This window comes from Nyctibius grandis, chromosome 8, assembly GCF_013368605.1.
Source record: "Nyctibius grandis isolate bNycGra1 chromosome 8, bNycGra1.pri, whole genome shotgun sequence".
Taxonomy (NCBI): Eukaryota; Metazoa; Chordata; class Aves; order Nyctibiiformes; family Nyctibiidae; genus Nyctibius; species Nyctibius grandis.
Genome location: NC_090665.1, coordinates 46609466 through 46621591, shown reverse-complemented (window position 1 = coordinate 46621591; position 12126 = coordinate 46609466). Strand labels below are relative to the sequence as shown.

General features: G+C 44.2%; 1 protein-coding gene across 12 annotated transcripts in view; it reads right to left on the bottom strand.

Moving 5' to 3' along the window:
* NFIA (nuclear factor I A) overlaps positions 1 to 12126 on the bottom strand; it is a 255532-nt gene that overhangs the window by 107230 nt on the left and 136176 nt on the right. For 11 of the 12 annotated variants that reach the window (XM_068406921.1, XM_068406923.1, XM_068406922.1 and 8 more), the window contains exon 3: positions 11422 to 11487. The exons of the other annotated variant lie outside the window; for it this stretch is intronic. In XM_068406921.1, coding sequence (XP_068263022.1) covers positions 11422 to 11487 — 66 coding nt within the window. The remainder of the gene's footprint in view (positions 1 to 11421; positions 11488 to 12126) is intronic. 12 annotated transcript variants of the gene reach the window in all.

The following is a 12126-nucleotide window of genomic DNA, read 5'->3' as shown; positions in this document are numbered from 1 at the left end:
CCTGCAGCTCAAGCTATGGCATGCTCTGCTGTACGATAAAATTGGCTCCCCTCTGTCCGGTGTGGGGGACACGGCCAGCTCTCTGCATTCTGCTATTGGAAATTTCCTGAAAGCTAATTCCCTGATTTTTAAGGACTTTGAGGTATAACATGTGGGAAAATTGCAGGTGGTCTGCACTGCAAAGCTGGTCAGGTGGGGACACCCCCCAAACACCAGCAGGCTTTCAGATGGGGATGCAGCTGTCAAAGAGCCTTCTGTACAGATACAATTTTATGAGTAAGGAACAGAAGTAGAAAAATATCAGGGACAGAGGTCTAGATTCTCTGTGAGCGAGTGCTACGAGCCGTGTAAGAAGTATTCCTCCCTTACGATCCTGAGAGAAGAAATGCCAGCAAAGGGCTTGGCCCGCTGCAGTCTGAAAGATGGTGTCGACATCCTTGTGCCTGGCTAAAAGCTAGTAGGAAAGTGCCGGCCCGTACCCTGGCTCACCCAGTGAGACACTGCACCACCGAAGCACCGCTTCTCCCTCTGTCACCCAGCGCTGCGGCAGGCTGGGGCAGGGGGGTAGCTGCTGGAAAAATGTTTGGATCCCCTGTATCAGCCCTTTCTTTTTTTTTGTGCCTCCTTTTGCCAGTGACAGCAGCGAGGTGCCGGCTCCTCAGCCCAGAGTGTGGCTTGCAGCGGATCCCCTTGCTTCAAGTACGAGTGAGGGAGGGTGAGAGGTAATGATTAGAGACACTCTAAAATGATTACATTAATTGAATCTTACGAAAATGGAAAACAATGGCAGTGTGTAATAATAAAAACCCACTATAACCATGTACGTGGTACATCTCTTGTTTACTAGAAAGTGCTTCACTGACTACAGATTTACTCTGGGGCACAGCAGGAAACTTTTCTCCTTTAAATTTAATCAGACCTTTTTTGCCTTTTTTTTTTTTTTCCCTTTCAGAGAAAAATACCAGCTATCAGATCTGTGTTTCCCATCCACTCCTAAGACTCCTCAGTGCAGTGCCTGGAGGTGATAGTGTGAACTCACTCAAGAATGTGAAGGCATTTTATAAATCATTTGGTTTCAGCAGGAGGGGGAGAAAGGGAGAAGGCAGAGGGATGATATAGTTTACAGCACATACTCGGCAGTAACTCCCAACTGTCAAACTTCAGCATTTTCTTCAGTTGCAACAGTGGTTAACAAAAAAATGTTAAGACAGCAGACGTGAAATGCACATAGTAAGCAGCACATTTAATCAACTGGCACCTTCCTACCACTCCACCGCCAAAATCTGTCCGGACACTATCACAACCCAGAAAAAAAGTCGTATAACTGAAGATACGGCACTGACGGGAGAAAAAGGAGCAGAAACGAATAACATGAACTGCTGTAAACAACTTGCGGCGCCCTTTGTGTGCAAGATAACAATAGCAGAGTTAAAGGAGGGTGTTTACAAGTGTGGCTCGCTCTCACCTTCCTCCTGCCCCCTTTTGCCACACTCGCTACGTCGCTCCTGGGAAAATATTTGCGAACCATTGCAAATAAAAGTCTCCTTCTCACTTTCCAAGAAACGGATCTGGTATTTTTCCATTTCAGTCACACTACAGCCAGGCTTCGGAGGCGATTTTATTCTCGCAGCTCTGTGAGAGTCACCCTAAACTTTCTTTCCATTTCCTAACTTTTGCAGTTAAAAAGTAGTACCTGCAATTAAAAAATAGTATCTGAATAGCTATAGAAGTGATGAGGCTCTTTCTGGGAGCCTGGTCTCACCAAAGTGCCCTCCCTTGACACAGCAACAGCCCAGCATACAGATTTCAGGAGCTGTGCATTGCTCTTTATGTGCACCCCTTTGCTCGTGTACACAACTTCAGATTTACAAAATTAAGGCTGCTTGGAAAGCACCGGATTAACCCATGAATCTGCAGTATACGCAGATACATAGATTTTGTCTGAGTGGGCAAACCAAGTATGAGTATGAAGGTTGGAATCCATTTGAATGAAAATCACCTTGTACCTGTAAAACCAGGTATGATTCATCCAGGCACTACACCACACACGGAAACCAGGGGAAGGTGTGAAATAGCGACATACATTTTCAGAGTATACATATATATTTGGAAAGGCCTAGAGTCAATAGAATACCTCCTGCGTCGGTCAGGAAGTCAGAACAGAAGAACACACGAGCACGAGCAAGAAAGCACGATCCCTTATCGCAGCTCTCGGTGGTGGCCCAGAGCTGAGCATGGCACTTAGTGCCATGGTCTAGTTGACATGATGGTGTCAGGGCAATGGTTGGACTCGATGATCCCAGAGGGCTCTTCCAACCTGATTGATTCTGGGATTCTGTGATTCTGAGCGCAGCTCCCAGCACACATTTTTAACTTCCAGTGGTTTGACCACAGAGGGCAAAGTTTTGGCCAGGGAGTGTTTCCGACCGCGTGAGAGCAGCGGCGAGTCGGGCTGGGCCGTGCTGCTGTGACGGCTGAGTGTGGGGCTCCCACTCACTTCAGCAGTCGACTGGCACTGCTGCAAAGAGACACTACCTAAATAGATGTGAAGTAATGAATACTTCGGATAAGCGACTGATTTCAGAGTGTGCTTTTATCCACAGGCCCTGTATTTATAGTTCAAGCCTTTTCAATTAATACGCACACCCTAAAAGAATTAAACTACTAATTATCACATTTTACCGTGGTTCACAGAACTTTCATCAGATCTAGTAAATGAAATCACGAGTTCAGCAGAAGAAGCTTTACTGCGCCAAATTATGTCAAGGATATATCATGTTGATAATAAAAGATCACTTGGTTGGAAGCCTAACCTAGAAGGTTGGGGAGGCGTAAAAAGTTCACATTTTGGATCACGCTGCTCCGGTGTGGGCGTTCTGTGGTTTTTTTCTTGGTTATGGTGGAAGGCAATTTTCCTGCAAGTAAAATTTTCCCTTTGTCTTACATTACAGGCATTAGGAAATTCTTACATTGAAAGACAAATAGATAGGTTTGGGGTTTTGTTTTGCAAGTTAGGCCTTGGCATCACATTATCTTCCCACTAATAAACTCCCCTCTCTGCTGGGCAGGAAATTAAAACGATGCCCATACCACAAATAAACTTTTTCCCCTAAGTGCCCAGCTTCTTGGTAGGCAAGCATGGTATTCAAAAGCATCCTTCAGCCTGTGGTCCGCTCAGGCGGTAGCAATTACTGTGACGCGACACAGCTCTCAGTGTTAATTAAACAGCAGGTCTCTCAAGAAAACATACTAAAAAAACTTGGTTGTAGTGAAAATTGGAGATTGCTCGTAGCTCCAGCCACCCTTCCCAGGACCCCAGGAGGAAGGGCTAAAGTTAGCACCGAGGCACCTCTCAACATGCAAAGGTGGGACGTGGGTAGAAGGGGCTGGCACGGGGGCAGAGCCCTGCCATGGCGCTGTGGCAGGGGAGGGGGCAGCAACCTGGCCCTGCTGTGGGGCAAAGAAAAGCCTTGGCCCCGCAGAGCAAGGGAGGGAAACTCACCTCGCCGAGCCACGGCGGCTTCCTAGGATGGGTCTCCTGGCCAGCCCATTTCCAAGCTGCCCTCTAGATGGCCCTTGCTGTTATCTTGTGGATAAATATACGCGGAGAGGAATGGAATGGAGCGACAGAATAAAAATATATTTTGAAACGAATGAGAATAATCTCAGCTGTATTTATGCACCTTATCCCCTGGAAAGGTTCGTTGCCTTTTTCCCATACACACATATGGAGAAATAAAAATATATACTCTAGCCACATTTTTATTTCTCCTTTCCTTTGCCGCATTCAGCCACTCCAAGCGTAATGAACGTTTCATGTCTTTCAAGCACTGCTTTGTCATGCTCTAAGCATTCATTTCATGCTTTGAATATTTCCTGTCGTACTCGCCTTGGATGAATTTTTTGTGGGAATGCTTTGCTTGTGAAGGTTAATGGTTAGCAGCAGTGAAAACTGAAGTCCTCTGTCAATCCTCAAGTCTCAAACACTGCAGGTCACTGATGAGAAAGGCTCTCCACTCGGCCCCAGCAGAGGCTGCAGAACTGACCCTGACTGATGACCGCGTATCTCGCCCGATTGACAGTCAACACCCTTCGCTGTCGCCATCGCAGGGTCTCCTCAAGAGAGTGCCAGCTCCTGATAAGCAGGCTAAATCCTGAGCCTAGCCGAGGACCTGCTAAATCCTGGAAATGGTGTAACTGTGCCTCACAATCTGGACCACAAAATTATTTGACTTTGAGCACGAATCTCGATGAAAATATGGTAATATAGAGAAAAAATGGTGTTTTCTTTCCTAATTATTCAGATGCTTCTTCATGACAGTCATGAAACTGGCTGTGAAATACAGCTGGACGTTGCAAAGTTTCAGTTCTAGACTATTATGATTAAAATACTGTATTTCTAGACCTTGTTGGAATCTATCTGTAATGAAATAATATGAAAAAAATGCAAGACTAAATCACACATAAGTTAAATTTACAACCAGACATATCTGCTTTTGTTTCCTTGGGAAACGCTGGCGCTCAGAACTGCCTGCACGGACTCTCTCTCAGGAGGCGATGAAACACAGTTTGGACCTCATTAGACCTTCATCAGCTGATGGGTCCTGTTAAGAGTCAACAGCTGACTCTGTCCAACCCACAGGAAGGCAGAAGAGACCGGCCCCACCAGGGCTCCCCTGCTCGGCCAGGGCCTTCAAGCCTGGACAAAGTTCCCCATTGCTGTTCCTGGCAGACGTGATCCGTAAGAGAGCAAAGCCGTTCAGAATTTGGTCCTGGCAAGTTACAAAGGTGCAAACAAGCTGACATCACCAGGAGCTTTGACTTTAGCACCAGCTATGAGATTCCTTATTGAAAATGCTAAGGGCTTTTTTTTTTAAAGCTTTTTTTCTGAAGGAAAGTTAATTTTAGATTAGTCCCTCAGGCTGTGATAACTCCTTGGAGTTGCTCTGTAAACAAGAGAGGAGAGTCTTCTTGCATTTATAAGAATCTGATGCAAATGATCCCAAGAACAAGAACACTAATAAAAGCTGCCACTATGGTATTGCCCTGTTTGCAACTGTAACTGATAGAAAACTTTCTCTGCGAGGCTTGGTTATCTGCTGCAAATGAGGTGTTTCAGGCATGTTAGTCATCTGAGACGATGTACTTCCCAACAGTACCCGTTTCAGCGTTTTGTGTTCAGAGAACTGCTCAGGCCTGTGTGCTCCTCAGGTGGGAATTAAGGGGCCCATCCAAGGACAGCTGACCCTCCAGACACCTCGGTCCTGCTGCACTCGCAGCACCTCCTTGGTCAGCAAGTGTAAAGCTGGTTGGCATCAGATTCAGTCATAGCTGAGAGAGCCCGCGAGGGGCTGGACTTCGCCTGAAGTAGTGGAGATGGGCGGTCAGACATGGCCTGAGAAGAAGGGATGGCCTTGGAAGGCAGTCTGATCTTACTAGTTAAAAATCTGGCTGTCAAAGGAATTGGAGGTCTCTCAGCTACCACTCAACTTACAGTTTAGTTGAGTGGTGGGGACAACCACAAAGAATCATAGAATGTCCTGAGTTGGAAGGGACCCACAAGGATCATCGACTCAAACTCCTGTCCCAGCACAGGACAACCCCAGAATTCACACCATGTGTCTGAGGGCATTGTCCAAATGCTTCTTGAATGCTGTCAGGCTTGGCACCATGACTGCTTCCCTGGGGAGCCTGTTCCAGTGCTCCACCACCCTCTGGGTGAAGACCCTTTTCCTAATATCCAACCTAAACCTCCCCTGGCATATCTTCCTGCCATTCCCTCGAGTTCTGTCACTGGTCACCAGGGTGAAGAGGTCAGGGCCTACTCCTCCACTTCCCCTTGTGAGGAAGTTGTAGACCGCAATGAGGTCTGCCCTCAGTCTTCTCTTCTCCAAGCCGAACAGACCTAGTGACTTCAGCCGCTCCTTGTACGGCTTCGCCTCTAAACCCTTCACCATCTTTGTGGCTCTCTTCTGGACACTTTCTAGTATCTTCATATCCGTTTTATACTGTGGCGCCCAAAACTGCACACAGTACTCAAGGTGAGGCCGCACCAGTGCAGAGTAGAGCGGGACAATCACCTCCCTCAACCAGCTAGCAATACTATGCTTGATGCACCCCAGAAGAGTCACATTTTCTGCCTGTATCAGCTTGAGAGAAGGGTTTGAACAGTGAACTCCACACCCGAGAAGAGTGCCTAACCCTCGGGACAGGCAGCCCCACTTCCAGTGGCTGAAGCTACCCAACTGCACGGAACATGAGCGCCAGGTTTTGGGACCAGAAAGCAAGCGTACAAAAAGGGGCTGGAGTCTGCAGCCTGTTAGTTAAGGCAGAGACGTCGTTCCACAACCTGCTTTTGCATTTTACCAGGTTGCACACAATCCCCTCCTTCCTTGCAGCCAAAGCTGTATTACGCCTGCCATGACCAGCCTCGCCTAGAGAAGAAGAAAAGGAAACTTCTCTTTGTATGTGTTCCCACTATGGCCTTCTCTCTCCCCCACAGCCTGAGGACCAGAATTTCTGCCTTTATGCTTTTAGGCATGGAAAAGTAAGCATATACTTAAACGTTTTTTTAAGGTTTAATTCTCAAGTCCAGCCCTACTTAAGCAAAGAATTCACAGATGATATTTACAAGTCCAGTGTAATTACTGCAGGGTTGAAAAACGAGTTCTGTGAGTTATGGTACATCATTGTTTTTCTTTTTTCTTTTTTTTTTTTTAATGTTACAAAGAACAATGTGCCTTTCATTTCCTGCAGCACTGTTAAGGTACTTGCAGCTCAAAGCAGCAAGAAAACATTAAAACTAAAAAGCATTTGGTTTGGGCATTAAACATTTTTACTTTTTAGCTAAATGCCTCTCCCTCCACAGAAATTGTTTGAGCAATGAATTTGGCATGCATTTGTAATCACCTGTAATGCATGCTGCCTTGCTCACTTGAAATAGGAGAATTTACCAACTTCTTTAAAAAGGATTTGCTCATCTACAACTAAAGTGGTGTGCTACCAGCTCTGTGTTGTCAAATCACAATACCACATGCTCGAGAGACACCAGTTGCCTGTAGAAAACGACACAGCATTCTGCCGCTTCACACAGCACACTTTGCGTGTACCTTTACGCTGCAGTTACTAAGCCCCCAGTACTACCACATCAAACACACACATTGCCAGGTGGACGCCTGACATCCATTTGGTGACAGCAGTAACACAGTGCCGTACCACCATTAGTAACCAGTTTGTGCTACGGCCTCCTTGCCTTTCTCCAGAGTTAAACAACTCCTGGAGCAGAGCAGGATTTGACTTTAAATATCCTACACATCTCTGAAAGCTAGAATCACAAATATCCCCACTTTGCAGACAAAAAGACTGAAAAGTTTTCCTACAAAACTTTAAAATAATCCTACTTACAAAAAGAAAATCTATCCGATAGCCGTTTCCATGACTGAAAGCGAGAATAAAAGCCCTAGAGAGCGTCCACGGCAGTGCTGAGCCGGGGATTCAGTTGTTCCTGATCCCCAGGCATGCAGTCACTTCACTACATCAGACTAGCCATTTTGTCATCCTCAGTTCATTGAAAACTAGTTTGTTTATAAAATACAACACCAAACCAGTGCATTTAACAAGCTTTTAAAATCAATAACCTTTTTTTTTTTGATTGGGTGAATTGCAAAATCGCTTTGCGGTGCCAACTGAAATGAAGCTTTTACATACCATTAGGCAACTACAAAAGTGGGGAATTTTCCACACGGGTGTTCCACCCAGCTGGTCAGAAAAAAAACCTCATTTGAGCAAAATATCAGGACATCGGAACATGCTCCTGCCTTTCAAATGAGGTTGCTGGCCTTTTTCTTCATCCCTCCTGCAAATTTCCTCACCCACGTAACAAACAGACAAATTCTGGGTTTTCTTCCTCTCTTCCACAGCTCTTTCCCACACTAACGGACCTGAGAGACAGCAGCACCGTGCACACCATTCGGTTGCATGTTAGATTTACCCCCGGTTCCTTGGACCTTGCATGCACGAACGAGCCCTGTCTCGCCTGCATGTTTGCTTTTCATGACCATCAGGCTGGATCTCTCTCTCTAGAAAAAACTAAATGCTTAATATTTCTATAAATTTTTGCAGTAGTGATCAGGTAAGTGACTGCCTGAAAACTATTCTGGCTTAATGAAGGCTGAAGAAAAGGCTAGAGTTGGTGTTAAAGCCATCACTGAGAGCAGATGTCACCATCATCCCTGTTTGTGATGATTCTGCTCCAGAAAAACGCAACCGTAAAGCCCACTAGAAAAAAGGAGTGACTCTAAAATAGAAAAGCTTTTTTCCCCATGAACTTCACTTTAATGAAGGTTAGACATACAGGCTTTCCAAAACAACACATACAACTTAAAATGATAAATTAAAATCTGTAGTAGGAGGCCTTCTTTTTCAGGGCTGTATAGTTGACCCTTTTGAACCTACATTACTCAAGGTATGCAAAATATATGTGTATAATAAATAGCTCTAGAATTTATGGAGTGGAACAGAAAGGATATTAACAGGCAAGTAGAGAGGCTGTATAACCCTCACAAGGCCTTTAAAGATTTATTTTTTTAAAATGAAGGAATGCATGCATGTAAAAGGTAGTACTTCATCGATACACTTCTTTGTGCCTTCCAGAAACACATGCAGAATGATTCCAAGTCTGCCCTCAATCTGGTCATTCTGCTGTTAGCGTCAGTGGGAATAAGATTATTCACAATACTATTTTTCTTTGCTTTAAAAAAAAAAAAATTCCTCTCTGTGTGGGCTCATTCCCACTCTCAGTAAAATCAATTACGAGACTCCCGTTGACTCTGGAGGGATTTGGATCAGGCCCTGTGGAAGTGGGACTACAGCAAGTGTAGAACAACGCAGTTAATATGATTTATTGTGTCCGTTTCTGTGCGTGCAGTTTTTCATTTTCTAAAGCCTGCAGTTTTGCTTTCATCCTCACGTTCAGTAGATAAGAGCTGCAGATCTGTGTTGATCTACACACTGGGTACACTGCAAGCTGGGGGCTGTGTGTGCTGAGAATGAGCTCAGCGTCTGCCCAGGGGGAGCAACCCCTTCAGGGCCAACAGACTGCGTTAGATGCATTTGTAAAGAAAATCTCCCACACAGGCACTGCAAAAGGTGCGTAATCAGTTAGGAGGCTTCTGCTGTGGTGGGGAAAAATACCCTTTAGTAAGACTGAGAAAAAAGCAAAATCCTTTTCCTGCTTACTAAAAAAAAAGTACCTTTTGCGGGTCACCAGTAAAGTTCCAAGAATTCACTAAAAGCTTGTTTTACAAGGCAGACTCAGGCTCCAAATCAGAGATATTTCATTTCACTAGGCTCTTACAGATTTTACATTATTTAACACTGATATTGCTGCTTTTCAGGGCGGTTGTTGAGTAACAGGCTTCCTTAAGACTGCAGGGTAAGAAGAACTGTGGTTTAATAGCTGCGAAAGAATATTATCTAAACATGAGATAATAACATGCTAGGTGCCTAATACATTCTAAATTAAAATACGATTTAATAAACATAGGCAACATATTCCCCACAAAAAAAAAATACCAGAATTGGCAGAACAAAAATCACAGTTTAGTCAGTTCTTCTCTTAACCTCGCAATCCTTTGGCTACAAATTAGAATTTCTGTGAACAGGATTGATAAGGGAAATTAGGCAGTGTCTTTCAGAAACAACAGAAATGTTCTAAGGTGGTATGTTTAGAGAGGCGCAGCACAAAAACTGTCAAAATCTGAAACCTTTCATATTTCCATGGGAAGAAAATACAGGAACCCCAAAAGTCAAACTCTTACCAGCCCAATGAGCCCTATGTCTATGTCCTATGACATATGCTCGTATTTTAAAGTTTTTTATGTACCTAAACCTCTTCTTCTTCCCTTAATTCTATCTGCCATTTAAGCCCTGATCCAAATGCACTCAGGATGTGACGCAGCCCTTCAACCTCACTCCTGCTTGCAGCTCGTTCGGTTGCTAATAAAGTCCCCAAAACACCCACTGAACATACATACCGCTGTAGGGATGCCCTGCAGAGATTTCAGGCAGAAACAGGTAGTTGCTCTGTGACAGGGCAATCACAGTTGTATTATTACAGATACAATATTTCTACATGAAATGGATTTAAATGTACCAAAAACAGTGACAGGCTGTAGAGACGCAAACACTTCACACAAATTCTTTTCCGTGTATGCACAGTAGACCCCGGTACAGCAGATCCCTCATCTACATATAGGTCTTTTAAAAAAAATCTGGTTATGGATAAAAGAAGTCAAGAAAAACTATTAATAATAATCACTTTCACTTTGGGAGACAGTATTTCTAAGTCCTAAACAGCAGTAGCAAAACCAAACCCAGTTGCCGATGGGCCAACAAAAATTGTTGAGGTCTACCTTACTTAAACATAAAAAGGAAGAGAAGCTGTTCCCTTACACACGTACTTATCCTTCCACATACAGTCCCTACAGAAATTCCCTATTATCGAATGATTTTTTTTTCAAGCTGCTTTACAATGCAAGCCATTGATTCAGCAGAAGCTATTGCTTCTGCTTTAAAACTGTCCCAGTTCAAAAAATAGTAGTGTTCCCAAAAGTCACAGTCCTGCTGCTACGTCCAAACAAGCTCAAGCCACTGCCACCTGCAGCAATGGTACTGCGAACACACAGAGAAGAAGGAGCAACAAGGTCTAGTTGAGCCTCCCTGCCCTGCTTACCTGTGGTATCTACAGCCTTTAAAGCACGCCGATAAAAAAATACAGACAACGCCGGTACCACCTGTATCAGCCCCGCAGTGGGGACCTGCCTGAGCAGCTGGTACGTTTATAGGGGTGCCTATATATTTCAGTCCTGCCCTGAAATTTTTCTTTAGCAGTAGAGAATGGGTCTGCAGAAACATACTTCAAAGGAACCATTTTGTTTCATGGGACTATCCTAGATCCTGCACTCTAAAATGATGGCTGGCCACATACCGAAAGTTAGGCACTTCAGTGTGTCATGAGAGAGCATCAATAAACAAAATGAAGTTAAAAGCACATAGATAAAAATGAAAGCGATCAAGCACACACCCCTAGGGGGTCATGACTCACGGCCCAGGGACTGAAAGCCTTTGCTACGGAGGAGTAAGGATAAGGGTTGCATACAGCAGGCTCTTTAACGGCTTCTCCCTAATTAAAATCATTTTTAAAGGAAAAAAAGGTCTCTCTCCAGGACTGGAGAAACAAATGCTACCTTAGATTAGTGACACAGTAGCATTTTAACTATGAGGAGAGTACACAACCTATTTGTAGCTATCCCATGTCAATTATTCTGAATGATCTTTTTGTATTAGAAATAGGAAAAAAAAATCTTTAGAAATATGGGCTGCTTTAATATCCCAAAGCAGGAGCAGCAGGTAAGAACTTACCATTTTCTGGCTGGTCCTTAATATCAGCTTCACTTGGCTGGCTGGGACTTTCAGATTGACTTGAATCTGAAAAACATAAAATACAGCCAAAAATTACAGGGTCTGCTGTGGAAAACAGATCAGAGGCGCCAGACTTCCTCAAAAGGCTGAGAGTACGAACTAAGGACAGGAGTGTTGCACCAGGACATGATAATGCAAAAGTCCCGTGCCTAGGTAATATTTTTTCTAGAAAAAAAAAGGGAATCTCGTTGACGGCACTACACAGAGTGCTCGGGGTGTGTGTTAGCATAAATTAAGCTTTGAGGATCCTTCTTTTTAGAGAAGGCATATTTAAACTACTCTCCTACATGTTTTTTGTAATGCAGCCTCTATGTTGTATACAAACCAGAGCCTTAATCCAACACATAGTAAAGTCTCAAAACAGGCATATAAAGGTAACTAAGCAACACTACAAAGTCGTGGGGATTGTTGTCTACACATTTCTGGAACAAAAACTGCAAAACTGAGAGAAGAGCTGATTTTTTGTCATACTTTCGCAGTGGTTACAGTACTACGAGATCACTGAAATGTACGGCATCGCCCCTGACTTGCAGTGGCATAAATGAGACCAGATACTGGATGAACTGCTTTAGAACTTGTGCAAATAACGGGTCCTACGAACTCCCAGCTAACACTCTCCAACGAACACCATTTATTTGCCTAAAA